Source organism: Pundamilia nyererei, unplaced genomic scaffold (assembly GCF_000239375.1).
Source record: "Pundamilia nyererei isolate P.nyererei 1_Seehausen unplaced genomic scaffold, PunNye1.0 scaffold00042, whole genome shotgun sequence".
Taxonomy (NCBI): Eukaryota; Metazoa; Chordata; class Actinopteri; order Cichliformes; family Cichlidae; genus Pundamilia; species Pundamilia nyererei.
In genome coordinates, this window is record NW_005187443.1 from 284,692 (window position 1) to 302,157 (window position 17,466).

At 41.1% G+C, this 17,466-nt stretch overlaps 1 protein-coding gene across 1 annotated transcript in view; it reads left to right on the forward strand.

The window, feature by feature from the left end:
• The first annotated feature begins 11,550 nt into the window (after window positions 1-11,550).
• suclg2 (succinate-CoA ligase GDP-forming subunit beta) overlaps window positions 11,551-17,466 on the forward strand; it is a 99,310-nt gene continuing 93,394 nt past the window's right edge. Inside the window, exon 1 of the mRNA XM_005731194.1 lies at window positions 11,551-11,698. Coding sequence (XP_005731251.1) covers window positions 11,573-11,698 — 126 coding nt within the window. The 5' untranslated portion in view covers window positions 11,551-11,572. The remainder of the gene's footprint in view (window positions 11,699-17,466) is intronic.

Sequence of the window (17,466 nt, forward strand, 5' to 3'; positions counted from 1 at the left end):
AAGTGGGCCAAAAACAAACAAGAGAGACGGACTCGCGACAGAAAAGCCGATCAGCTGATCATTGATCAGTTTCATGATTGAAGTAGGAGCAAGAAGAGGCAGTCGCTCCATATGTTGTTAAGCTTATCGCTAAAATGCTTTACAAACATTCAGAGATGAACTTACACACTTGCTTTACTTCTCTGGGATAAATTTGTCGGAGATGAAATGTTAGCGAGGCTCCAAATGCTCAACCACAGCAGCTCTATCACGTGAGAACACTGCTCCTACGTGCTACGGTTATGAGGCGAGTTACGGCGTGTCGCAAGTTTTGTGAGGTGCCTTTTTGATATAACGGATCGATTACATTTTTTATTTCTCTCTGATATCCGATCCAGTAATTTAGGTCAGTATTGGACCGATACCGATACGTAATATCGGATCGGTCCATCTCTATAGTATACCTATTCTTTATTTTCAACTTTGTAACATTTTAATGATTGTAACCTTATTTTTTCCATCTGTGAATCGATTCATGTCTTTTACACACTTCAGAATATCCAGATATCAGGTTAAAGAGCCTTTTCCACTCCATAAAATCCACATTTTGGCTCCTTAGATCAACGCATCGTCCACACAGGAAACAAAGTGCACATGGGCTGCGTTTAGGCTACTGGATTTTAGGGGACATCATTCATCAACCACAAAACAAAGATTTAGATTAAAGGGATTACTTTTCCTGGTGAACTCCAGTTTTACAGCCAGGTGATGCCTGTTCCCTTGTTATTTTGTGACAGATGAATCAGACATAATATCAGAAGTGATTGAAGTGTTGAAGTGCTTTTCACTATAATTGTAAATTGGAGGTCCAAAGAGATGCAAGTGAAAGAGGGCATCATCGAGCTAAAAAAAAAAAAAACAAATAAACCTAACCCTTTCAGAGACAAAAACTGTCTGGTGCATTGTTAGAAAAAAAATAATTCACTCAGCAAGACCGACATGATTGAAAGACGACAGAAGACAACTGAAGTACATGATGAGAGAATTATTTCTGCCAAAAAACAACTTCACAACATCTAAGCAAGTCATGAATATTCTTAGTGAGGTAGCTGTATCACTGTGAAGTTCTACGATGTAAAACCACTGGATGCACTCAAGAACAAGAACGTGAGTTTGAAAACATCTAAAAGAGCCTGGACGGTTTACGAGAGTAATATTTTGACAAAGTAAACCATTATTATCTTGTACCAGAATGATGGGATGAGAAAAGTATGGAGAAGGAGAGAAAAGTTATGATCCAAAAAGTGACATATTGACTGTCAAACACAGTGGAGGCAGTGTTATAGCATGGGTGTTTATGGCTGCCAGTGGAACTAAGCTACTAGTGTATACCTGACTGCTGATAGAAGTAGGAAGAAGAAAATATAGTGAAGTGTACAGGGCTATACTCTCTGCTTAGGTTCACACAAATGGTGCAAAACTGATCAGACAGCACTTTACAGGGTACATGGATAATGATCCAAAGCAAACTGCAAAAGCAACCAAATCTTAGTTTCTCATGGTAAAGAAATTGGATATTTTTCAGTGGAAGGTCAGACACCTGTTCCACCTAATAGAGCATGCTTTCATGTTTTCATTAATAAATACAAAACTGAAGGACCCACAACTGAAGCAAGCTGCAGTAAAGGTCTGGCAAAGCCTCTCAAGGGAGGAAGCACAAACACACTAGTGATGTCTATGGGCTGTAGACTTCAGGCTTATGTTGACTGCAGAGGATTTTTTGATATATTGTTAGATTGTTCATTTGAGCCTCTAAAAATAGAAGCGTATGTATTAACACAGCTGAAATTTTTAAATGGTTAATGTAAACTGGCTTCTGAAAGTCTGCACTTCAGTAGCATCTTGATTGCTTGCTTTAAACCCCACTGTTATGGTGTCGAGAGGCAAAATTACAAAAATTACAAAATTGCATAATTTGTTGGACAAAGCATCTTTACCCAACAGATTTTGGGCTTGTATATCTTTTTTTTCTTTACTCTACATAGAAAGCAGTGTGTTCCACGGCTCTTATATGACTTCTGCATTATGCTTAAAATTGGCCTGAGATGCACTGTTGTTAGCTGGTAATTACACATAATTACCAGCTAATAATATAAACTGCAGGCTGCGCTGCTTCACAGGAAACTGTTTTTGTTACCTATTGAGAATCAGTCCTTTGTCTGCTTGACTGGGCTTATCATAAACTTGGCTGTAAAATCAGTCTGAAAGAAAAATCTGGTGTTTGTTGCTCGAGGCTCTGTGTTGTCCTGACAATGTTTACAATGGCTCATTTTGTGAAACCGGTAGTAGACAGTTGTCCCTGGCCTGAAAGTAAGGTAAGAAAGAAAAAAGTTGTAGACCCCTTTACTATTTTATCTTCCCTCCACAGCATGTGAAGAGAGCAGACTGTAATGCCAGTGCGCAAGAAAATATTTATGATTTTATTCTATCCATCCATTCATCATGCAGATGCTCAAAGAAGTTGAAACTAAGGAACGGCGGCTCGAAACACACATGTCACTTAGAATTCTTCTGTGTCACACCACAGCCCGAGCCAGTGCAGGCAAATATTGGTTTTGTGTCAAAAAGCTACTTGAAAGTTGGATGTGTTAATCTTCCTGCTAATGGCCTAGCAAAGGCCTCCTTATTATTCTAGTCCCAGCCTCCCTCTACTGAGGGTGTCTTCACAAGGTTAATTAGTGGAGGGTCCCCCGAGGTTCCCCACGCGATGTGGGCTTAGGATAGTGGAGGTGCCTCTACACAAACAAGGTTAATGGAGCCTCAGATAACTCCCTCCTACTTTTTCCCTCATCCACATGCATCCACATGGAGAGTGTTACTGTGCTTTATTTATTCATCTGCCTTTGAGGTGGAAGGGCTGTTTGCCTGGGAAGTCTGAAGTATAAGGTATTAGCCATTGAAATGACATTTGCATCTGCTCGTGGTCATTGCTTATTTAAGTAATGTTTCAGCTGGCAATGCGAAATGGCAGTATGGTAAACAGCCAACTGCTGTTTCCAGCAATAAGAAGTTAAATCATCATGTGTCAGCATGCAGAAAGAGCAGCAACGGGAGAACATTTTCAGGGCAGAAAAATGCATTTGGATATCATTTTTACCCGGAAAACCATTTCGGGAACCATCATCCATCAATGATCTCGCAGCGTAGCAGCTTTTCTGATGTAGGCAATAATGTTCTATTGAGCTAATCCCAAGCCCACGGGTGTATATGTCATCATTTCCCGAGAGACAGAGGCGGTAACACAAGGCTTAAATCAAAGAAATAACCCAAGAGTGGAGGAGGCCCTTCGAAGGTCACTATGTCACAAAAAAAACCTTTGCATCCAGAGTAAATGTGAGCCCACTCCGAATAGCACCCCTGAATAAAGTGTGTCTTTAAGTCATTCCCTACCGGCACGCATATCTGAACGTCTCTCCTGGGATGGCAGGCATGCAACTGCAGATGGTAATCGCAGCGACTCACACTTGGATGATAGCTCATGTGCTATTAACGTGTTTACTTTACATACCACATGCTAAGAGAGCAGGCCAACGTAGATTTGTGTGTGTCCGCCTACACATCTTGTTGTCCAAGTTGAGATAGCACCTCAGAGGGAAAACGACGGCAAGCGCCCCGCTGCTTCTTTGAGGTCACAGGCGAGGAGGGTGTTGATATGCTGGAGGTCTGTAAGGGGAGTGAAAGGCAGCAGAGGAGCAGGTAAAAGTTTTAAAGCATGACCCAGTCCTCCTTTGGTGACGAAGGTGGCACAGCAGGTGGTGAGGCTTGTGAAGGGATCTGGCTCCTCTTACACTCATATGCACATCTAAGCACTCTCTCTGCCTCTGCTGGCCTTGTCACCACTGAGCTCTGAGTGTTGGTGTTTGTGTGGGGAGGATGTGCAGCTTTTTGTTTTTTTCTGTGTGTCCATGCATGTTTGTGTGCTTGGTTTTGTTTGGACTATGAATTCCATGCTCCCCAGTGCACTGAGCCATGCTGTGTGTGATACTGAAGCCTGAAATAAAACAGGGCCATCTATTGAAGCCAGCTTTTTTTAGATGTCACCCCTCCTCGTGCTGTTGAAGTTGAGAGTTTGTCAACATTTGCTTTCCTTTGTGGGAATCCAAGTAAGCCTCTCTAACCCCCCGCTCCTTCTGCACTGCAGCAGAACCCCTTAATGCAAAGGATCTACTTAGTATCGCCGTTGCTACATGCATTTAATCCCAAGCATTTATGATTAGCAGATCAATCACCTCCACGAATGCTCGGACTTTCTGCGCTATCGCAATATTATCTCGCTCCAGCTTTGATCAAAGCTAGTTATTTCCACCCAGGAAGCAAATGCAAAACCTGCAGGAGCATCACGCGCTCACAGGCCCAACACTTCACAAGCTTTGTTTGATGCATCTGTCTCTAAGCATGGGACTGACTATGTTATTCCACAACACATTAATGGAGGGCCTCCAGCTGAGTATGGCTGACAGACATCTGGGGGAGAGAGACAGCTAAGATGTGGCAGCTCCTGTTGCTGTATTGATTCCCTCTCCAGCTCTGACATTCAGAGCAGACACAAGCCAAGCTTTGGCAGCCTTATGTTCTTGGGCTGTTATGGATTTTACGGTAGAAAAGTGAAAGTTATAGAGGGTAATGCTGAGGTATGTCAGTCGACCCTTGGGAAAAGTCTACCCCGCTTTTCTTCCGGAGTAAAATATGTTTGCTGTGTCATAATCTTTCCAAACCCTCTTGGGAGAAATGAGGATAACAGAAAGGTCTTGGACTCATGCATATGCATTGTCGTGACATTGTGAACTCTAAGGGTTAGCACAGAAAATGATGAGTAACTATGTTTGCCGTCTGTCATATCAAAAGATGTGCTGAGCACAGGGTGGCAATGACCCGATCCCACTCTTTCACTTTCTCTCTTGTCCGATCTCTGTCGCTCTCAGCTCTCCGTAGCATCTTCCTTGCCTATTTTAATTTCCCTGTCAGGCAGTCTGCTTTCTGTCTGTTTGCCTAAGCTGCAAGATTCCTTGCTTGTTGACTCAGCAGTTAAGTGCATTAATTCCCCATCTCTCTCGTTACTTTGGCATTCTGTCAGGTAGAAAACAAAACTCTCCTCTGGCTAGTCAATGCCACATGATTCTGTACATAAACATAGTATAAAACAGCCTTTGAAACATGAGTTTTCACTGAGATCGCCGCTCTGTTACAAGCCTACTTTTGGAACTTGTATGCAAAGTTAGTCCCTTACTCTTAAATGCTCGGCATGGACTTTTGGCCTCACTGCATATATATATACATTTATTCAGAGAGGTCACACTTAGTAAGTTGGTGCTTGTCCATTTCTGCTTTGTGTGAATGGAGACTGAATAAAATGAACACACTGATCTGCATTCAGTCCAAAAAATAAAGGGTCATTGAAGTGTCCAGGTTCTATGTCAGCGTGACACTGACAGACAGCCAAGCAAACCTTCTGGATGCTTTTAGTTTCATCTTTCTCTTCCGTGTGATCTGCTATGCTGTCCAACCAGTCACGTTAATGAGAGGGGCAAAGTGTTGCTGAAACAGCCTCATTGACGTTTGAAGAGGGTCCTATAGTCAGGATCACTGTGGAGAATTCTCTTTTGAGCTCACATGCGGGAAGTGTGGTTAACAGACAGCTCAGAAATAAGCAGAGACACACAGAGAAGAAGGGGCAGAGAAAGCCGAAACAAAGAGACACTGGAAGAACAACAAGGGCAAGAAACGACTTAAAGTAGCACGGTCAGTGCAAACAGAGAAAAAGAGAGAGGCACCTGAGACACGAATTAAAAAGAAAAAGATGGCAGAGGAGCAGAGACTGACAGTGTGGTCCAGACTCTGGGCATGCTCAGTGTGTCAGCTCCTCGCCTGATCACTGCAGGTTGTTAGCCAACCACCCCTCTGCTATTTTGGTGACAGAAGCATCAGGGCTAACCGCACAACCTGTTGGGAACTGTGAGTTTTCATCCCTGGTATTTTCATGGCTGTCAAGTTATTGAGTGGAAACTGACAATGGATAATTGAGTGAAACCACAAATTAGTTGCCCTGCCTGCACACTTACTCATGTTGCTCCCGGGAGGAAAAAAAAGGGTGGGGGAAAAAAAGAACGCATATGTTATAAGATAAGATAAGATAAGACTTTATTGATCCCACAACGGGGAAATTGTTGCGTCACCTCAGCTCAGGTACAGATATCAGAAGGAAATACAAAAATACAAATAAGTACAATAAACTATATAGCTTGATATAGCTATTGTACCACTCACCACCCGCTGGTGCAGCGTCCGCTCTTCGGCAAAGGTTTCTCCATTTGGTTCTGTCCAAGGCGTCCTCAGGTTTCAAAAATAAAACTATGAAGACACTTAAAATAAATTCCCTGTGGTGGGAAACTATTTTGTGCAACTTTTTTGTATTTACAGTTTTGAGGGATAAGCCTCTTAAATTTCTCTAACTAGAAATATATGTTAAAAAAACAAAAACGATTTTCAATTTTTTTGTAGTTTATTGCACTTTTTTGCAAGTTATGTAATTACTATGCACTTAATGCATGCATATTATTAAAATGTGGGCTATAATCGTTGTATTGATGTATATCATCTTGAAATGCTCCCAAAAATGGCACTACAACATATAAATTTATAAAATATACTCTGGCGGACTTGGTTCTATAGGTCTTAAAGGGTTAACAGAGTCCTGCAGACTCCGAAGGAACTCAGTCTCCTCAGCAGGTGGAGTCGACTTCTTATACAGGATGTCTGTATTTGTAGTCCAGTGCAGTTTATTGTTGAGGTGAACACCCAGGTACTTATAAGAGTCCACTATCTCAATGTCTTTCCCTTGGATGTTCACCGATGTTGTAGGGGGTGACTTCCTCCTGGAGTCTATGATCATCTCCTTTGTCCTGCCGGCGTTGATTTGGAGTACGTTGGTCTCACAACAGCCAACAAAGTCACTGACGACACCCCTGTATTCCTGATCATTCCCGTCTGATACGCATCCAATGATGGCTGTATCATCTGAGAACTTCTGTAGATGACAATCGTCCGAATTATAACAGAAGTCTGAAGTGTAAAGGTAGATGACAGCGTCATCCACCCCCATTCCAGAATGGTAGGCGAACTGCAGGGGGTCCATCACTGAGCCCACCAGTGGCCGAAGGTGGTGCAGGATGAGCCTTTCCATGGTCTTCATCAGATGAGAAGTCAAGGCAACAGGCCTGAAGTGGTTGGGCTCCCTGGGGTGTGCAATTTCTGGCACCGGAACCACACAGGAAGTCTTTCACAGTTCAGGAACCCTCTCCAGGCTCAGGCTCAGGTTGAAGATGTACAGGGCCACCTGACAGAGCTGGTCTGCACAGTCCCTGAGCAGTCTGGAGCAGATTCCATCCGGACCTGCTGCCTTCCTTGCCTTCGTCCTCTTGAGCTGATTTCTCACCTGATCAGCTGTGAAGTAGATGTGAGGCTGGGCTGGAGTGGGGGGTGGGGCTGGCTTTGTTGTGGGTAGATGTGTTATGTATCTGAAATGAGCACAAGCTGCTTTAGTCACACTGTTTTGTGCTATAAAACATTCAGCCATTTTCTTCCATTTATCCAAATCAGAGTAAGTGGAAGGGAAAAAGATGAGGTACACGGTGGGCAGGTTGCTAATCTTTCACAGAGCTAAAACTTAGTGTTAATTTAGAGTGACTAGTTATCCTAAAGCCACTAATTGCATGTCTTTGGACTGTGGGAGAAAGCTAGATTACTCAGAGAGAACCCACACAGACAGGGGGGAGAACATGCAAGCTCCACACCCAAGGGCCCCAGACCTTCTTGCTGTGAGGTAACAGTGCAACACACATCCTACCTCACGATTCACCTGAATCCTAGTGAAACATTTTAAGAATTTTATGTGTGATTAAAATGTTTTTTTTTAAATTAACTTTTGTTTTAGTCAAAGAAAGGAGGCACAAACAGCAAATACCCTGCTTTTCTGGTGCATTTAAAAAGTATCACTGACTTGAAAATCAGCACGTACTTCTAGTTGTGTATTCATATATGTAGATATCGTTGTACTTTGTGAACTGCCCATTGAAAACAAATTCAATTTGTGTTAGAAAGTTTAGGTAGTTTTGAAAAGAATACAAAGCAACAATAGCTGCTTTGTATTCTGGGATTAAAATGACATGATTGCTCCGAGTGCAGACAAAAACACAGGTTTTGTTCTGAGCGACAGGACAACATCTCAAATTTTTAAAAAAAAAGCTGAATTGTATTAGTTAGGGCCATTGATATTCTGACAGTCCTGTTTGAATATCAGTTCCTTGGAGAGAAGAAAATGTCCCTGGTGAGAGAGAGAGAAAAAGAAACAAAATGCTTTAAAATGCTCACGCGAATCATCTTTTAGTCATTCTGCTGGGCTCCCACTCTCAGTGATTTTGTTTTTTTTAATACTTAAGTTACACACGCCACTCTTCACTGACACAAAGACACTGGGTGGACTTTTTATACATTCGGTAGGATTTGTTGACACACCCAGATATTATGCTGGTGCAGCAATTTTCACTTCATTTGTGCAGTTACTGTGCTAAGGTTTTTTTTTTTGTTTTTTTTAAAGCTGGCAACCACAGAATATTTTCAATGTGTGAAATATGGATCACTGACTTCCAAAAAGCTCTCACCCACAAGCTGGGGGGGAGGTTAAGAGCAAAAAAAAAAAAAAAAATCAAATAAACATGAGGCAAATTCTCTCCCCGTTGACATCAAAGTGGCTCACATTTGCAAATTTTTCTTCTTTCAAAGTTTTTCAGGGGTTTATCATTTCAACTTCCTTATTGACCATAAAAGGTCTCCAGAAAAAGAAAAAAAAAGATCCTTTGGTTGTAGCTGTTCATCATCATCTCCTCCCCTCCGTCATGTCCTCTCTAGCCTGCTGACACTGATGGTTTCTAAGTGAGTATCTCATCCAACTCTCCCTCTCTCTCTCTCCTCCTGTCATAATCACTGCTCTTTATGATCGGTTTGCCCTCTCTGCCCTTTCAAGATGCGGCGTGTAATGAGGGCTCTGGAGAACTATGTGAGTGGGCTATTTAGCTATTCAGACAAGATCAGCTCACACATCCCACGCTCTCTCTCGCTCGACTCCCTACCAATACCTTTCAGCTGAGTGCAGTGATTGTTTGTCCTGCTCGCAAGGTCACACTGTGGATGGAGCCGGAGCAGCTCCGCATTCAACATCCATGACGGGCCTTTTAGTGTCTGCTCACCACATGGAAATTGAATGATTAAAATGGGCGATTTAAATATTCAATTCGATACTACTGTCAAATTATTTTGTATAGCTTAATAGCTGCAAAGGCAACATAAAGGGTCAGTTTTCTCAAATTAAAATAATAATTATAACATAAAAGACATATTTCCTCCCACCAAAATCTGTGCACGCCGTATGAATCCATCATATTTTACACCAGCAGCAGCTTTTCTTTTTTTTTTTTTTTTTTGCAATACTGCCAGAACTCATTAACCTTGATTTTCAAGTACTGCTTGTACATGCTGTTTGCAGACACATTAATAAGCAGTAAATAATATTATTTCTATTAAGGCCCCCGAAAAAACTTGAAACTTACTCTGCAACCTTCCCCACCCACTGGATAAACAAATTATGTCCATGAGTGCTTATAGATGAACCTGTACAAATTCTTCCTGCAATTCATGTCCAGTCTGCTTGTGTGGGTTTTCCTCCCACAGTGCAAAGCCAAGCATGTTACATTAATTGTGGAGTTGATCCCCAGTTAAGAAAACGAATGGATGCATTTCCAGCAATGAGACTGAAACTAATACACACACACATCCTCCCCATCCATCCAAGCAATCAACCCCAAACGCAAAACAAAGACTGTATGCACTATGTGAGTCAGCACATTATAAATCCAAGTTATACATATATGCAGTAAAAATGTTTCGTTTGTTTGTGCCCTTTTCTTATGTCCTTTGATTCTTAACATTAGTGGAAAATTAACTCATATCGCTTATTTTAATAATATGATTTATTATGATTTTCAGTTGTGATTGTTCATCACACATTAGTAACATAACTATTTTAAATCATATCTAATTTACCACATAAAAGTGTTAAATTGGAACAGATCGAAAGCGCATCAAATCTGACTTTTTTGACCCAATGCGACCCAATGCGACCCATGTGCGATCATGCTATGACAGTGTGAACGGCACAAATCCGATATTTTCAAATCCGATCTGGGTCACTTTCGTATGTGGTACTGAATCCGATACATAGCTGATGTTTCAGAAAGCAACTGCTGTGTGAACGGTCATGTCGCATTAAATCCGTCTTTTACGTCACTGACACAAGACAGACGCCAATTATCAGCGCCCGAGAAGACACTGTGAACGCTTCCTGGCCATCCAGTGTAGATGTTGAAACTGTTGGGAAAACAACTTTGAAGAAACGTGAACATTTTATTTGTACTGTATAATCTGCAGATTCTGACAGAAATCTGCAAATATCCTTTGGAGCACCGCTCCTCTCTAAAACAGCAATAAGGATAATTATTAAAGCCATATGTAAATAACAAAATAACTTAAAGCAAAATTGGGAAAGTCCGAAACAAGTCTATATATTAAGGGTCTAAACAGAGCGCGTTGTGTGTGACGTCTTCTTTTGCTTTGAGGGTTCACACTAGAGCGCATTTGCTGTCACATTTTATTTGTAGTGTGAACAAGCAGACAAGAAAATCGGATTTGATCAAAAAATCGGAACTGAGCATTAAGACCTGCAGTGTGAACGTAGCCTAAGATTCAAAGCTCATTACATTAGAAAAAAAGGAAAAAAAAAGAAAAAACCTGCATGTGTAACATGAGTTTAATAATAGAATCTAAACTCTTCTTCAGTTGGTTAAAAACCACAAATTCCCAGAGATATTCTGAGGACAGAAACTCAGGGTCCTGTGTGGCAGTTGTAACACTGCACACGCTACATGTACTACTTATGTAACGTGTAAGGGAGAAAATGAACATTAAAACTTAATAACAACAAGTTTTACAATCTTTGGTTTTACCCCACATATTGCTCAGTTACAGTATTTGGTCTAATGCTTAGATGACCCCATTAAGACCTCAGTAAGATCTAGATTGCTCAAAACAGCGATGTCCATCTTGCACAGTGTCCACTGAGGGACACATACCAGGCTGGACATTTCTTCCTGTTAGAAGCGAGTTTTTCCTTCCCACTGTCACCAAGTGCTTGCTCATAGAGGGTCATCTGATTGTTGGGTAATAGAGAATAGAGAAGTCACAAGTTAGGACTAGTAAAACTCCTAACTTTACAATGTAAAGCGCCTTGAAGGATCTGATTTTAGACAAAGAGAAATTGCTAGATCGTTAGATTTTTAATCTACTCTGTTCTCACCTCTGTCTCTGTAGTTTAGACTAAGCGCCAACAATGTCCATGCCTGCTAAACGTGCACACCTGCCTCCACCGTGTGCATGCGTCTTTTAGAAGCACCGCCCACCTCTGATTCTTGACCTATGATCGCTCATGCGCTTTCAGCGTCATCTCCCGTTGGACTTGCGTGTCAACATGGCGGCTTCCATGGCATCCCAGGCTGTAGCGAAAGGACTGAGGATAGCTACTTCAAAGCACATACTTCTTGATAAAGCGAAGGTAGCGTCACAGCTTCTCTTGCTGATGTTACGGTCTGCTGCTCGGGCTGGGTGGCTTCGTCGCTGACAGCGTCTCACGGCTAGGGTTAGCAAGTTAGCATGTGTGAGCGGACAGAGATTTGACAGATCAAAGTTGAACAGTGTGACAGTTCACAGGTGACGTAACAATGCCGTCTTCAAGTCCTGCAGTAGCTCTAATCATGGAGGCTGTTAAATATACGCGCTGCTCTACAAATGATAGTTATTCGGCAAGAGCTTGTTTGAGTAAAGCTTTTCTAATGCGCTCCTGCATGTGAATGTTACTCGTGTACACTGTCTGTCACTATAACTGTGAGTCTGTAAGTTTGTGCGTTTAAGATATTTTAAATTTTTCTTTATTGCGTATAATTGAACTGCAAGGGTCTTCTCGTCAGTAAGTTATTTTGCATGCTTAGGTTCAGCACTTCTACAGTGGGCTGTGTGACCTCTGATGAGCAAAAGTCATAGTGAACAAAACCTCCAGCCTGGCCCCATTTCAGATAAGACCCGAGTAAAAAAGGTTAACCCTTGCACTTTGAGCTTCCAGCATGTGTGTGTGAGCTGGCAACAGCAGCCAGCAGAATTCGCCTGATTAGAGTTGTCTAAGTACACAGTGGCAAATGCTTACAGTTGCACAGTTTCTCATTTAGCAAACAAAGCATTTGGTCTGGTAATTGCAAAGAGTCTTAAACATGCTGCCAGAGCTGCAAGACATAAATCCCCACACCCCTGCACTGTATTGACTAACAAACAAACCCAGTCACACAGAGTTGTGCTTTCATAATAAATTTCAAAGCTCCAGGACGAACAGATGAATAAATTAGCATGATATGCTGTACTGTCAGTTTGATGCTTTTCTGCGCACTCGGTATCTGAGAACTGGTCTTTCAGGTTGAGGTGCTTGCATAGGTGTTTGGAACATTAGTACAAATCACCATAGTGGGTGGACAAAGCAGGGACATCTCATGCTGTGTTTACCTTTCATATTTACTCCCAGATGGATTCAAATGGATGGAAACTTATCATCAAACAGATTTCATGTGCAGTGTGGTAGAGTATTTTTTTATATAGGTATTGTACCTGGAGGAAAGGTGATTGACTGAAAAATAATTGTGCTTTATGCTGATAGAAAAGAAAATATGTAAATTGAACTTCTTCTTTTATCCAAATTTGTCCAGATTAGCTTGGTAAGCTCCTAATACTAAAACTATTAGACATAATTACATGCTACATCTCAGTATCAGAATTCATTATTATTGCTTTTCAGCTTTAATATTATGACTTATTACAAAGTATTGTCAGAAACGCATGGAGGTTTTCTTTTTATGTTTTTGATATGTCTTGTGTTAAACTAGTTGCTTGCTTCTCTGCAACCATTACTAAAGTATAGAGAGGCCAAGTAATGGCCCACACTTTACACTTTACCCCCCCCCCCCTTTCTTCATGTGGCTATTGCACATAGCTGCATTATTTTCTGAGTCCTTCCAAAATGTGGGCAACCTACAGCTTACCTTGCCGGAACATCTTGGATTGGATGCTGCTTTGATAATGTGCTGTTCACACTGTGCCTTCTATTTAGCCATGTGTCTGTGTCTGTGTTGTTGTTTTTTTCATGTCCCAACCAAGGCAACAAATTGCATGAAACATTTCCATTATTTCTTTTCTCATTTTCCACCAACACATTCCTTAGAGCAGGGAATGGGAGCCCCTGTAAAGGCTGCAATTATTATAATTTTTTTCCTCCAGCATTAGAAAAAATGCTGTACAGGATTACTAAATCTGCTATTATTATATATCAAATATAAGGGTTTTTTATTTATTTAAAAAAAATATTTTTCATCCATCTAAGAAAGCAACTGTCAGTTTGCTAGTGGATGACAACTTCGCTCTTATTTTGAAAGGTCATTTGGCGTTTAAAATCTGGCCTTTCCAACTCCTGTTTTTCCAACTGGCTATCTTGCTAGCCGGGGGTGGAAAAAGAAGTGTATTTCTTTTTTAGCACTTACAGCACCAACTATATGAAATATCTCTGAAATTGAGGAACCTGCATCAATAACCAGCCTATCTGCATAAGGTAAAATTTAGATATGTCAGTGGAGGCCTGAGACCTGGCCTGAACTGTTCCTTTAAAAAGTAAACTCTAACAAAAGTTTTTATCTCATGTTTACTGGCTCTTTACCTGCTCGTCTTCTGCTTCTTTCACTTCTTTCGCTTCTGTCTCTCTCTTTCTCTCGTTCGGGCCAGGTGATAAGAGTAATGATCGGGGATTTTCTCTGGTGTGTAGCACAGTATCAGGGCCTGAACAGATTAACAGTCAGGTATCGCTACAATAGAATCAAATCAGCTTTGACAGTATGTCAGCTAAGCTGTGGAATTCAATTTGCAATGATTTGTCACCAACAATGCACAGGACATTGCAATATTCAGATGGTTAGGCTCCAAGATACTCCTTAAAGGAGGAGTGAGATGTTGTTGTTATTTTTTTTTTCTCTCTCACACTCTCTCTCTCTCATAAATCAAATCTCCTGAATTCTTGTCTGCACACCGAGATAATCCTCGGGTTGTTTTTCACTGTCGCTGCACAGGGATGAATTTGTAAACCTTTGCTAAGTTTTTATTTTTTGTGTGGCGAGCGTGCTTGGTAATACCCCAACTGTGTTGAAGCCCAGCGTGGTTTGAAGGGGTACACTGGGAAGAAAGGTGTCTCAATGAGACTCAGTCCTGAATATTTTACAGAACAGGGTGGAGAGCCCTCTGCTTGCAACGGCTTCTTTTGCTGGAACTTCAAACGACGGGAGGCTCCCCCATCTGTCTCAGCAAGAACACATTTACATTTCCTCCCCGCAAGGGACACTGGAGGACGAAGTTGGCTCTAACTGGATTTGAATATCGTTCGCCAAGGTTAATAGCCATTTCTGTAGCTGGTGAGGTGCTTAGGCTTTTTCAATAATTTAGAGCGGCTGCAGTCATTAGGAAATGTTGCCAGCCTCTGCAATGAGTAAATGCGCTCCTATCAGCTTAACTTATGCTGTTGTGCCTGTGTAGATAATGAGGGAGAAGTGGGAGTAATGCTGAAAATTACTTGAGAAAACAATGTCAGTGATGGCTGACAGGCTTAATTCATTAAAAGTGCAGTATATTGAAGATCATGTTCAGCTTCTCTATCATCTGTGAAATGAGACCTTTAAAGATTGAGTTTTCCTGGAACTACCCTTTGTGCAAGTCATAGGGATCCGATTCATTGAAAATTCTGACGGGGTCTGGCTGGCTGATCTCTCTGTGCCATAAAGGCGGTGATTCCACTAGCACTGCGTGAGTGAAGAGACTGTGTTACAGAGCACAATGGCTGCTGCCACTTGTAATAAGTACGCTGTAGTACTCTTTGCACAGTTTTGCCTAGATATCGACCATCTCGCCTGCTTAACCTTGGCATGCATGCCATGATCATTTTTAAAGTGGTGACGGCATATTAATCTGAACTTATTGATGAACAAGATAATTAAGCCATCAGCTAAAAGCAGTGCGTGGCTGTTAAAGCACAAGGGGAAGGCTTTTGCAATTCATGAGCTGTGACTGAAGGTTTGTGCCTGTGGCAAAGTTCACAGATATATGGGACTGTGAACTTTGCCACAGTTGTGCATCCTTGTATTAACTTCTCCTTATTTACTGCATTATCTTCCCTTTAGACCTGACACCTTTGAATTTGACTCCCTCCTCATATTAACTATGCTAATTACTGAAATCCCTATCTGTAGAGACACAACAGTCAGGTTTTCCTTTCTTAAGCCTGTCTGCAGGAGATTAGACCTGCCCTGCCTAAAGACCTGCCAATGATGCAAATCTCTCTGATCTAAATCCTGGAGCCATGCTCTACTGCTTCCGTCTCTATCTCTGCTCCGCTGTTCTATCCCCGGCTCTGTAACAGGCAGATGTCATTTCTCTCTCCTTACTAAAATGGTCTGAGCGTGACCTTTTTAAAAGGCAAGGGCAAAAAAAAAGAAGCTACAAGTGGCTGCTAGCAGTAATAAGAGCAACAGCGCATCTTTTGTGCAATAACCAGATCCAAATTTAATTTATCACTTTTTTTATTTATTTGTTTTGTCCATGTGATCAGAAAGGTAAATTCAGAAAAAGTAAAGTTCTATAGTATAAAGTGCCTTTCTCTGGTAGCTACAACAGAATGAATAGGCCAATCATTTGAAACGCTTTAACATGCATAACTTTTTAAAGGGGGTTATGTAACCTGCAATTTTATTTATTTATTTATTTATTTTTTGCTAAACTAAATAACCTATTCATGCTTTCATCCAAATCTATAGAGGCACTGCCACAGTTGAGGGGTAGAGAGAGGCACTTGTGCCACGAACACTCAAGCACTATATTAATTAGAGCAGATAAGGCTCTTTGAATTAGTCCACTAAAGCTTCATGAGGCATACTCGTGCTGCTTTAAATGGAAAGCATGGCTGTGATTCATACTGGCATGTTTGTGAACACAGCTTCTTCGCGTCGTCCATCTCTCTTATTTTATGTCACCTCTAGCACAGCTTACTACGCAGCGCTTGTCTTATCGCAAGACAGTTTGTATTTATGAGATGCAACGAAGTAGCCAAGTGCCACCTCATTAACAGAGTAACACTGTGCGATCAGTATAGCAGTGACTCTGATAGTCACACAGAGGACTGCTCAATGTGATTCAGCATGTGCTCGTGCGAGTGGACACTATAAATTTCCCCTTTTAATTTTTCCTTGGATGGTTAGCTGAATGGATGGGGAAAAGAGACGAGTTCATAACCTGAATGGGAACAAATCAATTACATAGAATTGATGAACTGGCAATCTGTTAATTTCTTAAACATTTGATAATGCCCCTTAAGGAGCATTCTGGTTAATTAAGTCTGCAGTCATTTGTCTTAACTAATTAGGCAGTGTCATTTCAAAGGGTTAGGGACTGGCCATGACAAATAATGAGGATTTTAACCTCACCAGACATCTGGGAATACCACTTAATAATATGTGATATTCGGTGACTGTGATTCGCAGTTTGGAACAAGTGCATTGGTTTGTAATAGGTGAGAGTAAGGACTCAATTTTGTGCAGAAAAAATGGGACTTAACAGCCAATAATAACATGTCAGTGTGTTGCCAAAATTGCTCAAAAATGCTTAACTCTATTGTGATACATTAAAGAAAAATGTCCTTGTATACGGTTTAATGCATCGGTATTGAAGCATACTGTTGTCCTGAAAAGTAATTGTTTCTGTACAACAATAACAAAAAAGATGTGCATGGGAGGGCATGAGTGGGGAGAGCGGTGTGCCAACCAAACCTCATTTAAAAATCTGGCCTTGTCAGCTCTTGTTGTGAGAAGTAGGTGCCACTTTTCACTGAGTGTGTGATAAGCTGCAGCTGCTTGAAGTGCATGCCGCTCCAGTCCTCAAGTTAGTGATATTGTCTGTAAAGTGTCTAGATAAGCCTGAAACTAGGTTTAACAGATATACAAACCATATCTGATATCAATATGCTTATTTCTTATATTCTATGTAAAGTAGAATAGAATATATTGGTATTTCGTTATTCCCCCAGGCATATATGCAAATTGGGCATTTATTTTACTTTCTATTCTATTCTACTAATCTTCCTTAAAGAAAAAGAAAGTTATCACTCTGAAGCTGTAGCATGGAATTTGTAAAAAATAAACAAACAAAAAACACTGATTAGATTTCTATTTAGAAGACAAAACTAGATGATGT